This window comes from Cebus imitator, unplaced genomic scaffold, assembly GCF_001604975.1.
Source record: "Cebus imitator isolate Cc_AM_T3 unplaced genomic scaffold, Cebus_imitator-1.0 Scaffold238, whole genome shotgun sequence".
Taxonomy (NCBI): domain Eukaryota; kingdom Metazoa; phylum Chordata; class Mammalia; order Primates; family Cebidae; genus Cebus; species Cebus imitator.
The window spans coordinates 2,405,394-2,426,965 of NW_016107553.1; the positions used below are offsets into that span (position 1 = coordinate 2,405,394).

A 21,572-nucleotide genomic window follows, 5' to 3' on the forward strand; every position below is an offset into this window, starting at 1 on the left:
GGAAGGAAGGAAAGAAAGAGAGGAAAAGAAATCCTAACTACAGGGTTTAAATAAGCACTGTTCAGCAAACTGTGACTTAGCACTAAAAAACTGACTTCCTAAGACACTGCAGTTCCCAATTCTGGTTACATATCAGAATCACCTATAAGACTTTTCTTTTTTTGAGACAGAGTTTCACTCTTGTCACCCAGGCTGGAATGCAATGGCGTGACCTTGGCTCATTGCAACCTCTGCCTCCCGAGTTCAAGCCATTTTCCTGCCTCAGCCTCCCGAATAGTTGGGATTACAAGCTTGCACCAAAACTGCCAGCTAATTTTCGTATTTTTAGTAGAGACAGGGTTTCACCATGTTGGCCCGACCTCAGGTGATCCACCAACCTCGGCTTCCCAAAGTGCTGCGATTACAGGTGTTGAGCCACCACACCTGGCCAGACTTTTATTTTAAATACAATTATCTGAACTTCTTCATAGATCTATGAAATCAGAATATGACAAAACCAAACATACATATATATATACATACATATATATATATATTTATTTTAAGTGGCATGGATAATACTGTCTTTTACTCTGGATAAGAGCCAATGATCTCTGATAATGTACATGAATACACTAGTAAACTTAGTAAACTTGCTGTTCAGTGATATAAATGCAAAGTTTTTGAAGAGTTTTACCTCCATTTTGAGAAAATGCTTTTCCAAAACTTAAGTAAATGATCCTCTTAATTCTCTGCAAAAATAATTAAACTAGACCTTTTAATAGAAACCATACAAACAAGATGAAATGGGTATTTAACATTTTTTTATGATTAAAATACTGAGTGTATTATTAACTAGATAAGGCTCTGAATGGTTATTAATTTAATTAATAACAGAACAGAGTGTTGTTCTGTTTTGTTTTTTAGTCAAAAAGGCAACTTACTTACAAAAATCCATGAAAAACATCAAGGTTTTTTCCCTCACTTCAGGCCATTATCTTGAATGGCCAAAAAACTTATTTTATATTCAGATAGATTCTGTAAGTTTAAAAATATTGGGATAATACCTACTCAAGTCTTATTTTTCACTCTTAGTTTTTGCTTTGCACACCAGCATGAGTAAACCCAGTAATATCAGAAACAGGTAATAAAAACAAAACAATCTCTCAAATTTCCAGAATTGCAAAAACATTGCCAAAATCTGAACTAATCTTGATTTTATAATACATAAAACTGGGACTCTTGGGTAATACTTTATAATTTCTGCATTACATAATAAAATTATTGCTGAAATATTAGTATGTATCAACTAATGATGCACATATTCACTTAAAGGAAGAAAAATACTCATACTGTAGCTTTAAACCAAATAATGTTGATTACCTTCTCCACTCATAGCATCCCCCGCCATCTGCAAACTTCAGTTAATTTATATCTCATGACACATTAGTTTATGTGTGACTAATGAACAGCATACCAAGTGACAAATTAGTTTAAAAAAATAAAGTTTAGACTTTCTTCTACATAACCACTACATACCTGATTTTTCATCTTGGAATTCAAATTCGGCACCAGCAGATCCCAGGAGTGATGCACCATGTTGTAACAATCTACATATATCAAATCTGTCAAAATTCAATCGATCTGTAGTAGGCGAATCTTCCATAGAACTTTCAGAAGTAGGTTCTACATGAGGTTTAAAAATATTAATTTGACCATATAGCCAAAGTGTGGAATGAAGAAAATAGCATGTCATTTCTTGGGTTGCATGGGTTACTACCACACAAACACATACACATATATATATATTTAAGAGGCGAAGTCTTGCTCTGTTGCCCAGGCTGGAAGGCAGTGGCATAATCACAGCTCACTGTATCCTAGAACTCTTGGGATCAAGGAATCCTTCTGCCTCAGCGTCCAGAGTAGCTAGGACTACAGGTGCACACAATCACATCTAACTGAATATTTATTTATTTTTGTAGAGACAAGGGTTTCATCATCTTGCCCCCGGCTGGTCTCAAACTCCTGGGCTCAAGCAATCCTCCTGCCTCAACTTCCCAAAGTGCTGGAATTTACAGGCTTGAGCCATTGACCTGGATAGTAATATTTTGAGAAAAGTAAAAGTGGAAGTAGAAAAGCTACTGTGGATTTATTTATGATCAGTTCTCGGTTATCTGTGAATCAGTTGGTGGTTCCTCTTCTACAAACCATCAGAATGTTAGTGAGTATATGTGTAACTGTCCAACCACAAATGCAAAACGTTATTTATATAAAGAAATGCATTCCCAAGTTAAAATGTGTATGTTAAATATCATGCTGTCTTCATTTACTGTTAGAGTTTGAAAATATCCAGGTAACAGCATGAGTTTATTATAGTGCTAAGTTAGAAGAGAAAAATATTCACAGAATGTATTCATGAATAAGGCTAATAAGAATCATCCCTCCCGATACGTGAGGAACAGGCTGGGCCACAAAGCGACTATGCATTGAACAGGACTCAGTTCCCATACTCTGGGTAAATATGAATCTCCTGGTATATTACCAAAATCATATATCCATCTGAGGCCTAAAAAAATCTATAAAATGATCTGTATTCTTTCCTCAAAAAGCTATACAGTTATAAATGTTAAAATATAATTACTCACTGACTTAATTATTTATTTAGCCGGCATCTGCATGTAATTCACCTGTAAACTAAAGTGTAACTACTTAACTTAAAAGGAATTTCTATTCGTATTTTAAGTTTTCTAGTGATGACAAGCAAACTCATTTTACTAAAAATTTAAAAGCTAGTTAAAAATTTAATCCTACTTAAAAAAAAAACTAAGTCTTTTAAAAATGGAACTAAGTCATAGCATCTTTACATACCAAAGTAAGTGGGGATAATGAGCTGAAAAGGAAAGGCTCTTTTCTAAAACAACTTATAACTTCTCTAGTCATACATTTCATTTAATGAGAGAAGACAAATTAACAAAATAACTCAAAATAACAGATATCAGCAATATAAAGCAAAAGTTTTAGGCAAGCTAAAACTTATGATAAAAGTGTTATTATTAAAGTGAGTTGAGGCTGGGCACAGTAGTTCATGCCTGTAATCCCAGCACTTTGGGAGGCCAAGGTAAGCAGATTGCTTGAGGCCAGGAATTTGAGGCCAGCCTGGCCAACAAAGTGAAACACCATCTCTGCTAAAAATACAAAAATTAGCTGGGTGTGGTGATGTGTACCTGTAATCCCAGCTACTCAGGAGGCTGAGGCACGAGAATCGCTTGAACCCAGGAGGCGGAGGCTGCAGTGAGCCAAGATTGCGCCACTGCACTCCAGCCTGGGTGACACAGCAAGACTCTGTCTCAAAAAATAAAATAAAGTCAGTTAAAAAGGGATCTAGTTGTAACATTAAATTTTGATTTACTTAAAATGTGCAACTTTCCAGCTTTTCAAAAGCATATAAATTATAATTACAGGCAATCAGATCGCATTTTTTCCACTACAAGACATCTTAAAAAAGGGCACATAAAGAACAAGTTACACTTACCACTCCAAATATCCATATATAATTGTGCTTAAATTTAGAAAATAACTACTTTATACTATTCTCCCAGCAACAAGAAAAAAAAGACTTTCAAATATTTACATTGTACTGATTTAACTTCTTTTTTTAGCATGTCAATTACTTGAAGGGAAGTAATAACCCTTGTAAATGAAGCACACTGTAGAATTTGTAATTTAAAATATATATGAAAACATTTAGTATATCAAGTAGTTTTTTTTTTTTTTTTTTAAGTGTGGTGAAATCACTGTATTCAGTATCATTTCTAACAAAGCTGTACCTAAATGCATGGAAATTAGGACTTTAAAATGGAAATTCTTAAAATATAAAATGTATATTATAATTACTTCTACAGTTATGTTTTTACTTAAAACTACTTTCTCCACTTAAAAGCACCTTGTCTGGTTCTTGGCACTGGATTCCACTCAGGTATATTTTTCACTATAGCTTCAACAGCTTGTCCTGCTGCAATCCGGGTATCCCAATTTGCACTCCTTAAATATATCAACACCTTAAAAATTATGAAATAAAAGTTACGTATACAGAAATATTGTTTACACCAGGTAGCCAGAAAAGAGGAATACAAATTTACTTGTTATTAATGTATAATTTAGCAGCCATACAAATATATATATATAAACCTTAGAATTATTAAATACATTTACAAGATTCTATCATTCACAGAAAAATCACTACCATCTTAAAAAGAGGATTCAAGAAACTTGTGGCCAGGCGCTTTGGCTCATGCCTATAATCCCAGCATTTTGGGAGGCTGAGATGGGTAGATCACCTGAGGTCAAGAGTTCAAGACCAGCCTGGCTAACACAGTGAAACTCCATCTCTACAAATAATACAAAATTAGCTGGGCATGGTGGTGCACACCTGTCATCCTAGCTACTCAGGAGGCTGAGGCAGGAGAATCACTTGAACCCAGGAGGCAGAGGTTGCAGTGAGCCAAGATTGTGCCACTGCACTCCAACCTGGGCAACAAGAACAAAACTCGGTCTCAAAAAAAAAGAGAAACTTGTAATAAAAGAATGTTTAAGTGCATTTTAAAAATAACATAGCCATTTAACATACTAAAAAGCAAAGTACATATTATTCATTAGGTCCCATTACTTAATATGAAGAATTGAAAGTTACAAAAACTCAAGTTCAGTATGGTTCTAAGATATTAGATCATTTCAGTTGGTAAATAGTGTCATGTTTCATGCCAAAAAAAAAAAAAGATATAAGATCAATACACAAAATCAATTGTATTTTCACACTTAATCTGAAAATAAAATTAAGAAAACCATCCCATTTACAGTAGCATCAGAATGCAGAAAATACTTATGAATAAATTCAACAGAAGCAGTGCATGACTTGTACAATTAAAGTTACAACGCTAAAAACATCGTTGAAGCAATTAAAGATCTAAATAAATAGACACCTTGTGTTCATGGTGGATTCAAACACAAGATTGTTACAACAGTAATATACTCTAAATTAATCCAGCGATTCAACACAATTCCTATCGAAACCCCAACTGGGTTTTTTTGCTTTTTTTTTTTTTTTGCAGAAATGAACAAACTGATCCTAAAATGTATATGGAAATGCAAAGGACTCAGAATTACCAAAACGATCTTGAAAAAAAATAAATTTAGTACACTCACACTTCTTTTTATTTTTTAGAAACAGGGTCTCTACGTTACCCAGGCTGAAATGCAGTGTCTTAATCACAGGTGCAATCATAGCACACTGCAGCCTCAAACTCCTGGCGTCAGCAATTCTGACTCAGTCTCTTGAGTCGCTGTGCCTACAGGCATGTGCTACCACACTTGGCAATATACACTTCTTGACTTAAAACTTTCTACAAAGCAACAGTAATATAGACAGTGTGGTACTGGCAAAATGATAGACAAACAAATCAGTGGAACAGAATTAAGAGTTCATAAATAACCTATGTGTCTATGGTCAACTGATTTTCAACAAAGGTGTTGACAATTCAATAGAGAAATAATAGTCTTTTCAACAAATGGTGGTAGCATAACTGGAAAGCCACATGTAAAATGATGTTGAACATTTACCTAATAACATATATAAAAATTAGCTAAAATACTGACAACAGAACCCATAAATAGGAGCTAAAACTATAAAACTCTTAAATGAGAACTTAGGGATAAATCTTTGTCACCTTGGATTAGGGAATGGTTTCTTAGATATGACACCAAAAGAGGAAGTGATGTTCAAGAAAGTAAAAAAGCTCATATAATAGTATATTTCCAAATCATACACCTAATTCCTAATCATATACCTTCGTATAGTTTGGATACCTTGTATATGAAGAACTATCCTATATGAAGACCTTTTACAACTCATAAAATGACAACCCAATTTTTAAATGGGCAAGGGATCTGAGCAAACATTTCTCCAAAGAAGACATACAAATATATTGCTTCTCTGCTTTTTGGCTAAGATCAAGATATACAAAATGAAAACTAAATACATATGCCTGATCATTAGTCATCAGGGAACTGCAAATCCAAACCCCTTCACATCCAGTTGGATGGCTACAATCAAAAAGTCAGTTAAGAAGTATTAACAAGGATGTGGACAAATCTGAGTTCCATACACTACTGTTGAAAATGTAAATGGTGGAACCATTTTGGAAAATAGTTTGGCAGGTCCTCATACAGTTACCACGTGGTACAGTAATTCTACTCCCAGGTATATATATACTCTGGAGAATGAAAACAAACATCCAAAATTTTGTACACAAATTTTCATAGCAGCATGTTTCATAATACAGTATCCAAAAAGTGAAAACAATCCAGATATTCATCCAGATATTCATCAAATGAAAAATGAGTAAGACGTACCCATGTACGTTCCACACAATGGAATATTATTTGGCAATAGAAATGAAGATACATGCTACAATATAAAAACATTAATTTGAGCAAAAGAAACAAATCAATCGCAATAGATTACACACTCATTTTACATAAAATGTTCAGGCAAGGCAAATCTTCCTACAAAGTTAGTTTAGTGGTTGTCGAGGATCTGGGCATGAGTGAAGGAGTAATGAAGAGCGACTGCTGGTAGGTATGAGGTTTTTTTGTGGTGATGTTTTAAAATTAGAGTATGGTGATGGCTGCTATACACAATGGTAATATACTAAATACCACTAAATTGAAACTTATGGTAAATAAATTATATTTCAATAAAGCTGTTTAAGAAACAAAACCAAAGGGCAACAGAAAAACACTGAGAGCAGAAAAAAGAGGAAAGAAGGTGAGATAGTGCTAAAGACAAACTTTGCCTCTTTGGTAATGATTTGATGATGGTAGCCAATATGCTGAGGTCTGAGTTAAGAAGACCAGAACTCACTTGGAAGGCTGGAAAACTTTTCTCAGTTCAGCAGAGATTAGGCCTGTTCATTGTTTCCAGTTTCAGGTCATTCAGTCCTCCATTTCTTCCCTTGGGCTGAGGAGAAGAAATGTGTTGCCTCTCTCTGTCTCCACCTTACACACAAATACTGCCTAATATGCATCCTTCTTCATTCTAAGAATGTGGAGACTGTAGGTATCAAATCACTGTCTCTCCATCTACATTCTAGTTAGAAAGTTCTGATAATATTTAAGCAGGTATTTTGTTGGAAAGAGAGTCATTGTTAGTCCTTGGGATAGCAACTACACAGTACAGATCTGTGTATGTTGAGAAAGGGCTTAGAACTCCCACTCATACACATCAGAGATGGACAGATGGGAATGAAATAAGGGGATCAGACTGAAAGGAGAGCGATATCCTGGGGCTCCCAATATCTGGGCAATCATATTGCTCCCCTACCATATCCTCTATCTACCTCCCCAACTCCCTTCCTCCTACACAAAGCACTCCTGCTTTACTTTGCATGTCAGGAAATTAAATGTGTAGAATTTGCCACTTACTACCATATACACACACTTTAATAAGCACACAGAGTTCAGTAAAAATGCAGCAATTGCTTAAGGGAAGAAAATGGACTAGAATTATGAAAACACTGATCCACCAAAGTAGAAGGCCTTCATTTTCAAACAGCTGAATAACTAATAAGACTCTAACTTCTCGTGTATTTCAATCATTGCCCATGAGTACTCATCCATTTGAAGACTACTAACTATGATATAATTCTTAGCCATTCTTAGAACAAGTTAGACCACTAACAAACCAGATTAACAACTTAGTTCATTACCAAATTGGGACAGATTCAAATTGTGTCACAGGTGAAAGGATCTATACTCAAATCCCTTAAACTACTAAACTTGAATTAAAAAAAAAAAAAAAAAAGTTTAAGTCTTGTGACCAGGAAAAAAAAGGGGGGGCAAAAACGTTTAAAAAATAAGATGATGTTTACCTTTATTTTTGTGTTCCTATCCATGGATAAGTCTCTACAATTGTATTATGCTAAAAGAAAAAAAAAGTTCTTACTTTAGACAGAAGATTATTTAGTTCATGGGGATGAAGCTTCACCACTTCTCCGAGTTGCTGTGCAGCAGCTTTTCTTGTAACTGGAGTAGTGCCAGTATCCAGTAAAATAAAAAGGCGATCAAGCCTAAAATAACAAAAATACAATGGTTATTCTGAAATGTTTTTCCTAATATGTATAAGTTTGAGTCAATAAATGTATCGAGCAGAAGCTATGAATGAAGACCCACACTAACATGGATGAGCCGGAAGGACATTAAGTGAAATAAGCCAGGCACAGAAAAATAAATACTGCATATTCTCATTCATATATGGAAGCTATAAAGTTGATCTCATAGAAGTAAAGAGCAGAACAGTGGTTACTAGCAGCTGGGAAGGGTAGGAGGAGGTAGGGGAGACAGGGAAAGGCTAGTTAACCTATTTACAGCTAAATGGAAGGAACAAGTTCTAGTGTTCTGTGGCACTGTAGGGTGACTAAAGTTAACAACAATTTACTGTATATTTTCAAATGGTTAAGAAGAGAGGCATTTTGAATGTTTCCAACACAAAGAAATGATAAATGTTTGAGGTGAATAATATGCTATTTACCTTGATTTGATCATTATATTGTATATGTGTATGAAAATATCACACTGCACCCCCATAATAATGTACAATTATGTGTCAACTAAAATAATACTTTTTTAAAAATTGCAAAAATAAAAAGTGACCTACGCCGGGACAACAAGAGATACCTAATCTCTACTCTGGCTATTGGGGTTGAGGGGAGCAGGTAAGGTAAGTACAGTAAGATATGTGGCAGAAAAAAAGAATTAAGTGCTTTGAGATTGTGAAAGAAAAAAAGAAATTATATCCCCAACTATGTAATACTGAAAAGGCTTCATGAAATAAATGGTATATGCGATGGATCTTGGTGGTAGAAAAGGACTTTAACACTGGTGGAGATTAGGTGGTGAAAGGGTAAGGAGAAGAAATACCAGGAAGAAGGAAAACAAGAACACAACGGTAAGAGAAGGGAAAGTATATTTACGGAAATGAACACAGCTTAGTTGTAATTCAGGGTACACTTAAGAGAGGAGTGGCAGATACAGCTACAGAAGTAGCTGGAATCCTACTGTGGAGACCTTTGAATGTACTTGCAACCATGAAGGTCTTGGGTCAAGAAAGTAATGGAACTGGAGCTATGCTTTAGGAAGATTAATCTGGCAGCAGTGTGATACATGAAATAAAATGGAAGGAAACTCAGCTGGGTGTGGTGGCTCACATCTGTAATCCGAGCACTTTGGGAGGCTGAGGTGGGAGGATCACTTGAGGTCAAGAATTTGAGACCAGCCTGGCCAACATGGTGAAACCCTGTCTCCACTAAAAATACAAAAATCACCCAGGTGTGGCGGCATCCACCTGTAGTCCCAGCTACCAGGGAGGCTGAGGCATGAGAATTGCTTCTGAACCTGCGAAGCAGAGGTTGTAGTGACCTGAGATTGCACCACTGCACTCCAGTTTGGGTGACAAAGTGAGACTCTGTCTTAAAAATCAATCAATCAATCAAAATAGATTAAAGTCTTAAATTTAAGAACTCAAACTATGAAGCTAGTGACACAAAGAGAGTAATAAAACAGTTAATTTCTAAAGACATGCCAAAATTAATTTACTTTATACATATACATACAGTGTGCACAGACATATCCCATTTTTTGACACATTTCTCCTTCCTCATTCAAGGCTATCTAAACATTTGCCTTTACCCATTCCTTGTTTCTGCTATAGGATTGGTGAACCGTGAATCAGACAGATAGTAGGACCAATAAAAAAAAAAGGAAAAAAAAAATGGTTTCTTGACCTACTTTTGTCTTGATACCATCCCCCTTCCATCCTCATTCAATTATCCTTTCTTCAATATCTCAAATCAGTGTTCCTAATCCATTCCCTTCTTCCAATATGCAGAGCTCTCTCTCTACTGAAAAAAGAAACTGCTTGATCTCCGTTCTCTAGAACACTTTCTTTTTATTGCCAAGCATCTTGAACAAGCGTTTACAATATCAATTCCTCATCAAATACAATTTAATCCACATAAATGAAGGTTTCATCTTTTTATACTGAAATATAATACCAGAAGGTTACCAATGAATTTTTAGGCTCCAAATCCAATAGTTTTATTATAAGGCCAATTTTTCTTGACTCTTCTTTGACATTTGCGACCAGCTAGCACCACATTCTTATAATACTTTCCTTCCTAAGGTGCACATTATATCACCCTGTTCTCCAAACTTCTTTCCTTAGTTCTCCTATTCTTATTACTCTTAATATTAATATTGGGAGAATACAGATTTTCAATCCTTGGCTGCTCAACTCTCATCAGTTTCTCCCTGAGGAAACTGAATACCGTTATGTGTTTTAATTATATCCAGAACAAATATTCCCCGAATCTAGGCCATCTGAGAGTGCCAATGCCACACACCCAGTGGCCTTGTCATCCTGTTGCCAGATTAACTTCCTAAAGCACCCTCCCCTCTTACTAAATCACTACCTTACTCCAAAACTTTCAATGGCTCACACTTACCTACCAGATAGTAATCCAAAACAAAGTGTATCTCCCAAATGTGGATACTTTTGGTTTCCACAATTTTGCCTATGCTGTTTCCTCCACTCAGAATGTTTCTCATACCCCTCCAAGCTAGGGTTACAGTGGCTCACTCCTCCTCAAGGGGGTGGTTTCCTGGCCAGTTTCTGCCAGATCCCCAGACTGGTTACCAGTTGGGGTTGTGGTGGGTACATGCTCTGCCTCACTGCAACAGCAGGCAGATGTGCAGATATAATGGCCCCAGGTGTGCGACTGGGAAATGTCGGGGGAAGGAACAGCTGAGAATATGGGTTATATCATCTGGAGTTTAACCAGATGCACTGTTAGAGGTAAGCTTCGGGTATGCCTGAGCTTGCTTCTCTATAATAGAATAAAATGTGCTATAGCAAAAAAACAAAATATTTTCTCTTTGTTCAACTTTTCAGCTAGCTCCCATCCATCAAGATTCAGCTGAAGTCCTTCACCTTCTTGAAACCATTTCAAACTATTATGCATTACAAATTACTTCCTTTCCTGAAACCCACATGAATTCTCATCTTGAACAACCACTTTTTATTATATTTTTTGTGGCATCTCTTACATTAATTTGTCACATCATGTCTAATTTTCTTCATTAGGCTTCATCTCCTTCAATCATTCTTCTTGTCTAGCACAACACTTTGCACAGTATTCACATATTTGTTATGTGGTTGATATTTACTGTAACTAAAACTACAGTTAAGCAAAAGTTCAAGTTTCTTGGGGGCAAGTTTAAGAACCAATTTTAAGGAAAGAAAAAGTATGTTATATTGCCTTTTTTTTTTTTCCTGCTTCCTTTGAGAGACATCCTTAATCTGGGATAGCAGTATTATATAAAAAACAAGTTGGTATGGTAATGTTTCAGTAAGCGAAAAGATCAGCACAGCAGTACTTGAGCATTCTGAAGAAGGCAGTTATACCTGTCCCAAATAGCAAGCTGAAAAATGCCATGCAGCAGGCACTGTACTCCTTCAATAATTTCCATTCTGCCTCAACTTTCCTTTGGTCCCATTACCCAGCTTCATTTAGAACTCCTGCCCAAAGACTCCTCTCTAACGTAATGCTAATCCTGTCCCACAGCCACACAGTCCCTCTTGCCTCTCCTTTTTGCAGAGCCTTTTATTCCAATGCCATGTAGTGTCACCTCTGCTCTCCCACCAGCCAAATGCCCTGAGAGTAGCAGATCAGCTCATTGTCTCATTCATTCCAAGCCTGTTTATCCTCACTTCTTCCACCTTGGATGGTAACCAAAATTGCCTCCCTGAATAGAAGAATGGGGATAGAAAAATGGTTCCTTGGTTCTCTTGACTTAAAGCCCCTTTCCTAGTTCTCCATTCCTCTTTCCAGGACAGCAGATTGGATATCACACAAAGGGAAGAACAAACAGATGAGCAGACAAGGATGTGACAAGGGGGCAGTCTGATCTGTTATCTCAGGGTAGCCAGCTATGAGGCAAGAAAAAATGACATTCTTCATTCTCTGATGGATAGACAGACAGATGGAAGAGACAAAAGTAACAGATGTCAAGTTGCAAGTAAGGTACCAAAGACTATAGAAGAATAACTTAAGTAAAACATAAGAAAATTATATTTTACAATATCCACTGGTTATAAATTTATTGAGAATAAGAAGTCTGGCCCATTTTCAATCTGGATGTCAATTCCAAGAAATCACTAAACAAGACATAATTCATGTAACCTGTGATTTCAGGCAACTTGTCTAAACAGTGCCTAGAAAAAGGAAAAAGTACATGGAAGTTTGTAGAGGTTATGCTTGCAGTTGCAATCTAACCCCTCTCCTCTCCAGATGTTTGCATTATGTTAATTCGTAACAGTAAAGCCACAAAAATAGAAAGAAATGTCATGCATTTTGAACAATAAAACATGTCCTAGATTACTACTTCATAGTTAATAAACAAATACTTGCTGCATTTCCACTTTAAAACATCTGGGGATGGAGAAAACCTCACCGGTATTTTTAAAATAAATTTAACCTCTCTGCTAAATTGGGGAAGGTCAACTAACAGAATACATCACAAAGATGGTTCTGTGGCCTTAACTAAAAAAGCATGATCAGTCAAGAGTATTCATTTTGTTATATATTTTTTAATATGTAGCAAAAGTACAGTAAAATTTTAAATATAGATGATTTGAATTTTCACTTTTCTGTGTTACTCAGAAAATAAGAAAAGAGAATAATGGCAATAACTTAGTACAGTGCACAGTGTGTACTCTCTACTATGTCTCACATATTATCATTAAGGGATAAAGTTATGGTCAAAAGAAACAACTTTCAACAAATTCTCTAGATTAGCGTTTTTAAACATATACTTTCTAGGTCATGTTGTGGGTAATTTGAAATTATGTTAATGCTATGTTCTTTTAAACATAAAGATATCACACAGAACACTAAGAATCAATATGAAGATGTGAAACCACACCAAAGCCAGGTGTAAGGGTAGGTGCACGCTAGATAAGTAAACTCACTCTACACCAGACCATAAACTCCATGAGAATGAAGAGTACACTTTTTTTCTCAGCTATACCTCTAGCACCTATAACAGAAAGCACTCAGTAAATATTGGTTAAATGAATGAAGAATGGTGAAAATGTTCAACCAAGCTATGCTATTTCCTTCAAGACATTTTTTTTCTACTCTCCATCGCTGATTGAACAACCTATAGCCTCTTGCATCACTTTATCTTAAAGACAAAACATACTAATCTAGGTTCTTTAGAAGTATGTGTGATTTTAATATATATTTATATGTAAACTTCATAATACATTCTAAAGTGTATTTTAAATGGTTAAAATAGTCTATTTTTTGTTATGTGTGTGTCACTACAATTTAAAAAAATAAAAAAAAAATACTTTAAACAAGTACTTTGAGAAATAAACCAAAGAAATGGGGAGGAATTTACCATAAGGATTGAAATGGAAAAGCTCTGATAATGCCTCTTGTACTTGTTTCTGGTTTCTTTAGCTCTAAATTTTTTTAAGTATGAGATAATTGATAAATTATAATTTATAATAGCTCCTTCTATCATCTTATAATGGATTGAAATTAACAGTAAGGGCCAGGCAAGGTGGTTCATGCTTGTAATCCCAGCATTTAGGAGACCAATGTGGGAGGAATGCTTAAGGCAGGAGTTTCAGACCACCCTGGCCAACACTGCGAGATCCCATCTCTATTTAAAATATATATATATATATATAAAATAAATTAACAGTAAGAGAGGAACAGGCCTAGCAAACCTGTGTTGTCCTTTATTGATAATTAAGGTAATTTTTTTATATTAATGCTTTCCTGTCCAAAGAAAGGATCCACTGAACATCCCCTACATCAAGAAACTACCCTTTGACAGAATAGTCCTGTTGAAACAATGTTGCACTGAAGTATCAATAGTGTAAAGAGAAAATTAACAAAATTAAGCACAGTTCTGCTTATATGTAGCAATTTGTTTCTTCCATAAGAGGATGTGTTTTTGTTTTTTCTGAATCCTTTCTGAATACTGTAACATTTTCAAATGCAAAGATATGTCAGAGATCTATGGTATGGCTTTTAAAATAGTCATATCACAAGTACTGTCTAGACATTTTAGACTTGACCTTTAGAGCATAGATCGCTGAGGGAAAACTCTCTATTTTTGAAACTTTCTCTAAATGATTAAGAAAAAACTATGTTCCTGTTAATTAGCCAATGTGCAATAATCAATTCCATTAATTGTGACATAAACAGGCTAACGCAGCAAAACAAGCTGTTTAAAAAATTTTATTAAGTTATGGTTCCCAGCAGAGCTACAGATTCCCCACCAATGAATAAACCTAAACCAGGCACAGTGGCTCATGCCTTTAATCCCAGCGCTTTGGTGGCAGCAAAGGTACTGGACTGCTGGAGTCCAGGAGTTTGCAATCAGCCTGGACAACATAATGAAACCCCATTTCTACAAAAAACACAAAAAAATTAGCCAGGCAAGGTGGTGTGCATCTCAGGTCCTAGCAACTGGGGAGGCTGAGGTGGGAGGATCACTTGAGCCGGTGATTGTGCCACTGAACTCCAGCCTTCCAGACCGGGTGACAGAGTGAGGCCCTGTCTCCAAAACAAACAAACAACAACAAAACAGAATATGCCTAAGAAATCCATCTGAAGTTGCTTTTACTGGTGGTGGCAAAACCCCAACTAAGTAACAGATGATACTGAGAAAAAGACTCATAAAACAAAATAATGGTATTCAGAGATATAACAATTATGATTTAAATTGTTCACAAGAAACACTGAAAGCCTCTAACATATGCTAATTTGTTTTTTGCTGAGGTTGACTTTGTGGAAGCAAGTCAAGTAGCTAGTGAATGACTAGCTGACTTTCCAGCATCTGTATCTTAAGGGCAACATTGTTCTCTACTCCTACAATTGTATTTTGGGTCTTTTGCTAGGGGTCTAACATACATTTTCCAGTGATATTTCACTGCATTTTACAGAGAACTGTAAATGCTATGATTGTATTTGCAATTTCACAGGGTAACAAAGTTTTTTTTGCAAGATTTAACTCACCTACATATCAAGAGTTGGCCAGGGACTTCATAATCTGCCATATTCTTACAATTCAAAGTACAGTAAAACCAAGCATATTAAGCAGGGTCTAAAAAATCTGACCACACAAAATACATCATATCCAATTTGCATTATAAATGGCCATGCTATCACAGAATTTACTATATTACAAACTTTAAAAAATTAAAATTTCCTTCCTGTGGGAGATAACTTTAAAAAGAAAAAATATTATTTTTAAAATTAGAAAATGGCCAATATTCAAACCTATAGTGAAAGTTTTCCTTCATGTGAAAATAAAAGGTAGTTAAACTCAAAAGCACTCACTGAAAAACACTGGAAATACAAATTACAGTAAAATCATGAAAGATATTAAAGCAAGAAGCAAAATCACTTATTCATTTTTTTTAAATGTACTGACACCCACTAGAAGCCAGGCATTTGGAGGATGGAAAAATCAAAGACACATTTCCTTCTTTCACAGAGTTTATGTTAATCCAGCAAAAGAACAATTAATCAATTACAAATATAAATATTATGACTGACCGGGGTATGTATTGGTGCAAATAGCTCAGATGAAGTAAAACCAGAGAAGACTTCCTGAACAAAGTGATATGTATGCTTAGATAAAAAAAACTAAGGTAAGAGCTAGCTGTGCTGGGCTAAGAAGTGTTCCAAAGATGAAGAGTAGGGGGTAAGAAAATGAATTCTGGGGAGGGTGGAGGATAGGAGAGACAAAGTGAAGGGGAAGTCCAAGGAACTTGACACAAGATGAAACTAAAAAGGTGACACAGGAACCAGATCACAAAGGATCTAGTAAAATGTTTGTTTGGGAATGTGGACTTTATCCTAAGGCAATAGGAAACAACTAAAGGGTACTAATCAGAAAAATGACCATGTTCATGTTCAAATTTGCAAATTAGTAAATAATATGGCTGAAGTAAAGAACAGATTGGAACGAGATGCCATGGAAGGCAGAAAAAGGAGAGAGGTTTCTGTCTTGGACTAAAAATGTCTAGTCCAAATACCAAATACACTGATACATAAACTTAATATGAGATTTATCAGGTGATACAATTTTTAAGGCCATGAGTACCTCCTTTCCTAGGGTTGACTATTTTCAAAACATTAGACGTAGCTTTATAGTGACAAAAGGGAAGTGTCTCTATAAAGGTGTCTTGGACTAAAGATGGTGGCATGTTCTAGGATTGTGGTCACTGGTACAGGAAGAAAAAAGATCAGCTGGAGAAAGACTAGAAAGGTAGAATAAACAGGATTGGATTTGATAGCTGGCTGGACATGGTGACAGGGAGGAAAAGGGAAGTCAAAGAATATTCTCAAATTTCTTTCCTTTTTTTTTTTTTTTTTTGAGACAGAGTCTTACTCTGTCACCTACGCTGGAGTGCAGTAGTGGCAGGATCTTGGCTCACTGCAACCTCCACCTCCGGGTTTCAAGTGACTCTCCTGCCTCAGCCTCCCTCAGCCTGGGGCAGAGTATAATCCCAAACTGGATTACAGGCGTGAGCCACCGCACCCAGTCTCAAATTTCTTGATGAGGCAATAATGGTACTAATTTACTATTTCCCATCTGTTGGAAATTCTGTTGGAAATGTCCCCAAAATATTATAGTTTATCTTCAGTTATGCATATGAAATAAACAGTGCAAAAAGTATTTTGGATTTGATTTTGCCAGATGATTTTTATCTCCTGGACTATTTTCCACCTATTTTACACAAAATAGTATTAAAATGAGTCTGCATTCCACAATCATACACCAACAGGAGAGAAAGGAAGTTTCATTAGCACAGAACTGTGCTTCATGCATGGAGAAGGCCAGCTTGAAACTAAAATTTGCCATTCAAAGAAATCCACAGATGAAAAAGTCAAGAATTGACACTGCCCCCAAAACACACAAAGTGTCTCAAAATGTTTTCCTTGGGCTTATTAGTAAGCCCAAGGAAACTAAGCACAGAAATAGCTCTTTCATAAAAACATGACAGGCTTTTAAAAAAGTGAACAAGGAAAAAAAATCTACAGAAAAAGAATGCTACTCTTTGAAACACAATATTCAGAAGAAAAGACAGTGCCTTCAAAACCCACTCAGTCATTCAGAAATATTAGGTGTTCTAAACTTCTGTAAAGAGATTAGTGTTACACGATGATTAGGTTCTTTTTAAACACTTTAATTTTGTCTTTATAAAGCTATATCCAATCCTGTGAAAATACACAGTTTGCTCTAAGAAAGTACTCATCTCCTTAAACACTGTATTACATGATAAATGTTGTATTAAGTTTATATATCAATGCATTTACAATGTATATATTCATGTATTTATACGGGAGGTAACAAATTAGAAGATATGGCCTGGCTTGGTGGCAATCCTAGCACTTTGGGAGGCAGAGGTGGGTGGATCATAAGGTCAGGAGTTTGAGACCAGCCTGGCCAACATGGTGAAACCCAATCTCTACTAAAAATACAAAAACAAAACAAAACAAAAAACCAAAAATTAGCTGGATATGGTGGTGGTCACCTATAATCCCAGCTACTAGGGAGGCTGAGGCAGGAGAATCACTTGAACCTGGGAGGTGGAGGTTGCAGTGAGCTGAGATTGTGCCACTGCACTCCAGCCTGGGTGACAGAGCCAGATTCCGTCTCAAATAAATAGATAAATAAATAAATAAGAAAATATACCTTTCTATGTATACCTTTCTATATCTGCAAAAATGTAAAATGTCACCTGTATTCTCTTAAGGCAGTTTTATTTAAAAAAAAAAAAAAAGAATTTCCTCACATCAAATAGATTAATCTCTAAAATAAAAATCAGATGCCCCATACTACAAGTACCTAGCAACCCCCTTCACCCAACTCTCATGGGCTTCTCCCACACACAGTTTCATCAGTCATCTAGGGGGTCTGTAAGGAATGGGTTATCCTTTCCCTTGCAAAACAGATAAAACTTGCGCACTTAATATGCTCAAAGAATGCGATCAGTTAATTATAAAAAATGAATGAAAACTATTTGTTTTCATCATTTATTCCTTCAGTCTATGTGATAGAAGAATCCAATTCTCATTAAGTTACCGTATCAACTCTAAAGAACTTGGTGAATCCACCCCATCACTATCACTGAGGAACTATCCCTTAATTACATGTACATAGGGCCACTAAAATCCGCTTACAAAAGTTTTCCAACCATTCTATCACACTGGAAGAAGAATGTTTCTCCTATAGCTATACAAATAAATGTCTTATTAGTTTTTCTATAGTTGTCCTGGGCTTTCCTGTTGACAGGCGGTATTTCCAAAGAATACAAGATTCGTGATTTATCTTTCACTCCTTAGCTAAGGAAGATGATGCTAATACGATAATTTGCTTAAGGTTACAACGCTGACGTTGGAATATTTACTGACAAAAGGAGAAATTATACTTAATTTAAAAAAATACCTCAGGAAAGAACATGCCGCTAAAAAGTAAATTCAAATTGTTAACATAATTAGACGGTCTCTTAGATAACAGTAATTCAGGTTTCCCCTCAATCGACAGTAACTACCAAGTTTTCCCATGAAATGGAGGTTAGGGACCAGCCTTAGAATACAGAGAAAGATAAGAGACTTACTCTCCCAGAACCGAAAGAGGGAAGAGAAACCAGAGAACAGAAACATGGTGAGGAGAGAAAAACCAGCTCTAACGTGCCAAGGGGCTATTTAACAAGAAAAAGGGCATTCTTGAGACGATTTACCCAGGGGTAACCCGAGCCCAAACACCCGCCGACCACGGGGCGAACTCCGAAGTCTACTGAAGAAAGCGCCGGAGCCCAGTGACAATGAGAACCGCTCCTCTCTACGAGTGAGGGCGCTGAGAGGAGACCGTGCCTTGCCTGAGCGGCCTTCCCGTTAGCTCGTCAGGAGCAAGACCCACCTGGAGACCGCCATGGCCGGGCGCCGGCGGTTCGGAGCTCCCTGCGACCTACGCGCCGCGCAGCTGAGGCGCTAGTTTCCAGTGAGCGGAGCGGCGAAGGTCCAGGCCGCGGAGCACAAGGGAGCGGCCGCTGCGGCGCGGGGACTTCCAGCTCAGGCCCTCGGGCATCTGCCCTGCCGCCTACCCGCGCTCGTCCCCGCAGCAGCCAGGGAGCAGGGGTCCAAGACCGTGGCGGAGGCGGCAGTCCTCCGACCCGCACGACTTCAAACCGGGTACCCCAAGCTCCGGTCTTTGCTGACGCAGGCGTCGGCACGCAGAACTGAGCGTCAGAGCGCCGGACGTGACGTAAGCTCACCGCCAGGGGCTCCGCTCTGCGTGAGCGCTTTCAGTTTGGTGACACGCGCCTAAATAAAAGCGCTTTGTACTGATATGGAGAGGATCTCCACTCTTAAAACTAGGGAAGTAGGTGAAATAAGGTTCCCTTTATTTGACAGAAAAGGAAGAAGCCGATTTAGCCAAACTCCTGGGACTTTAAAACCTTGATTTCTAATTCCATACCAACCAGTCTCCTTCCCACGAAACTGCTTCTAGGGAAGCAAGCTCAGAAGGCCCTTAATTAAGATGCTCTTGTTCAGGTGGTGAAGCCAGTGGGCGGAGTGAACGAAAGAAAACTTTGCTATGACGCTGAAGAAATGGCTTAGATGTTTGCCATTATTTGCCAGAAGTTCTGCATAGGTACTGGAGAGAAGGTCTTCTGACCAACGACTTTCCCAAGTTGGATTTCTCAATTGTTTATGTTGTTCATACTATTATTTTCTCAGCCAGATTTGAAAACTCACAATTTTAAATTTTTGTTCTTTTTTGGGGGCTTATCTGGCTTTTCAATAGTTTTAAGTTCATTAGACTTTTAAACGCTTCTGCTGCCTAGTGCAGGCCCTTATTATCTTAAACTTTTTTTTTTTTTCTTTGAAATAGAGTTTTGCTCTGTTGCCCAGGCTGGCGTGCAGCGGCATGATCTCGGCTCACTGCAACCTCCGCTTCCCGGGTTCAAGCAATTCTAAATGTGCCTCAACCTCCCAAGTAGCTGGGATTACAGGCGCGCGCCCCCACACCCTGCCAATTTTTGTATTTTTTTAGTAGAGATGGGGTTTCGCCATGTTGGCTAGGCTGGTCTCCAGCTCCTGGCCTCAAATGATCTGCCCGCCTCTGCCTCCCAAAGTGCTAGGATTACAGGTGTGAGCCACTGCCCTGGGCCCTTAAACTTGATTTTTATGCTAGTAGTCAAAATAATATTTCTCCAATTTTCAATTCAGTCCTTTTTATAGGCCACCAACAGATTAATCTTCAAAAAAAAAAAAACACTGCTTTTATCATGTTGCTCCTATGCTTATAAAGTATGTCCATTGGCTTCTCATTACCTGTAGAGGCTGTGTCTCAATCCTTGAGTCTGTTTTTCGTCTGTAAAATGAGGCTAATGAGCAGTATTGCAGAAGATTGTGGGAATAAAATGAGGTCATGAATCTAGAAGAGCTTACAATAACTTTGTAGACCTTAAAGTAGTATATATGTATGTAAAGAGAAAGAAACTAACAGGTACCTCTGCTGTGTGCTGGACACATGACATGTATTATCACATATAATTTGTAGGGAAACCCTGTAAAGTTAGTTTTAATCATCGCAGACAAGGAAACTGAGCTCAGAAAGGTTAAGTAATTGGCCTCAAGATCCAACATAGTAATAATATTTGTTGTCCAGTCATTCAACAAATGTTTGCCATCTCTCTGTTTCAGAAACTCTGCTTGGTGGTATTTATACTATTAAAATCAAAGCAAGTTGACATTCTAGGTATCTTTACATTTTCACTTTAGTCACCTACCTGACTCTTAGTGTATCTCCCACCATTCAATAACTAGCAGATACTTCTTACTGATTGTGTACAACATTCATTTATTTAGCCAAAATTAAGCACCTGCCATATGAGAGAATGGGACTTCTGAAGAAACAAGAACAGACAATGTGCCCACTCTGGTTGAATTCACATTCAAATGAAAGGAAAAAGAAAATAAACAGATAAACATTGAAGATATATTTCTGTATTAGGTAAAGAGAATGATGGGATTGATGGTGTGATTAAAGACCTACTCTTACTGGATAAATCAGGTAAAAACAGGATTAGCTTAATCTAAGCCCTAAGTGACAAGAAGTAGCTAAATGTGTGATGATCTGGGAGCCTTCCAGGAAGAGAGCATACCTAGTGCAAAGGCCTAAGAGAAGTCTACTCTTGAGAAATGAGATGGGAGAGGTAGAAAGGGGTCATCTTAAGGGATCTGGACTTTTTATGTTGTAGAAAGTCACAGAGTTTTAAAAAAGCAAGTGAGTAAAATGACCTGAGTTATATTTTTTCAATCTTGTTAATAATCAGATAATTGGATATATAGTCTAAAGGGTGATGGTGTAGCTTTGTAAAGCATAGTGTAATAATAAGATATTTTAATATTGGACTGACTTTTTTTTTTTTTTTTTTTTTTTTT

The 21,572-nt window shown here is 37.0% G+C and overlaps 1 protein-coding gene across 3 annotated transcripts in view; it reads right to left on the reverse strand.

Moving 5' to 3' along the window:
- Window positions 1–19,363, reverse strand: part of BTAF1 (B-TFIID TATA-box binding protein associated factor 1) — a 99,666-nt gene extending 80,303 nt beyond the window's left edge. The window contains exons 1-4 of one of the 3 annotated variants that reach the window (XM_017498206.2): window positions 19,042–19,363; window positions 7,979–8,102; window positions 3,923–4,037; window positions 1,519–1,665 (exon numbers count right to left, since the gene is read on the reverse strand). In XM_017498206.2, the coding sequence (XP_017353695.1) occupies window positions 1,519–1,665; window positions 3,923–4,037; window positions 7,979–8,102; window positions 19,042–19,055 (400 nt within the window). In that variant the 5' untranslated portion in view covers window positions 19,056–19,363. Of the gene's footprint in view, window positions 1–1,518; window positions 1,666–3,922; window positions 4,038–6,898; window positions 6,995–7,978; window positions 8,103–19,041 lie in introns of those variants that run through there. The other 2 variants (XM_037727739.1, XM_017498207.2) reach the window with 2 other exon arrangements.
- Between the last annotated feature and the right edge of the window lie 2,209 nt (window positions 19,364–21,572).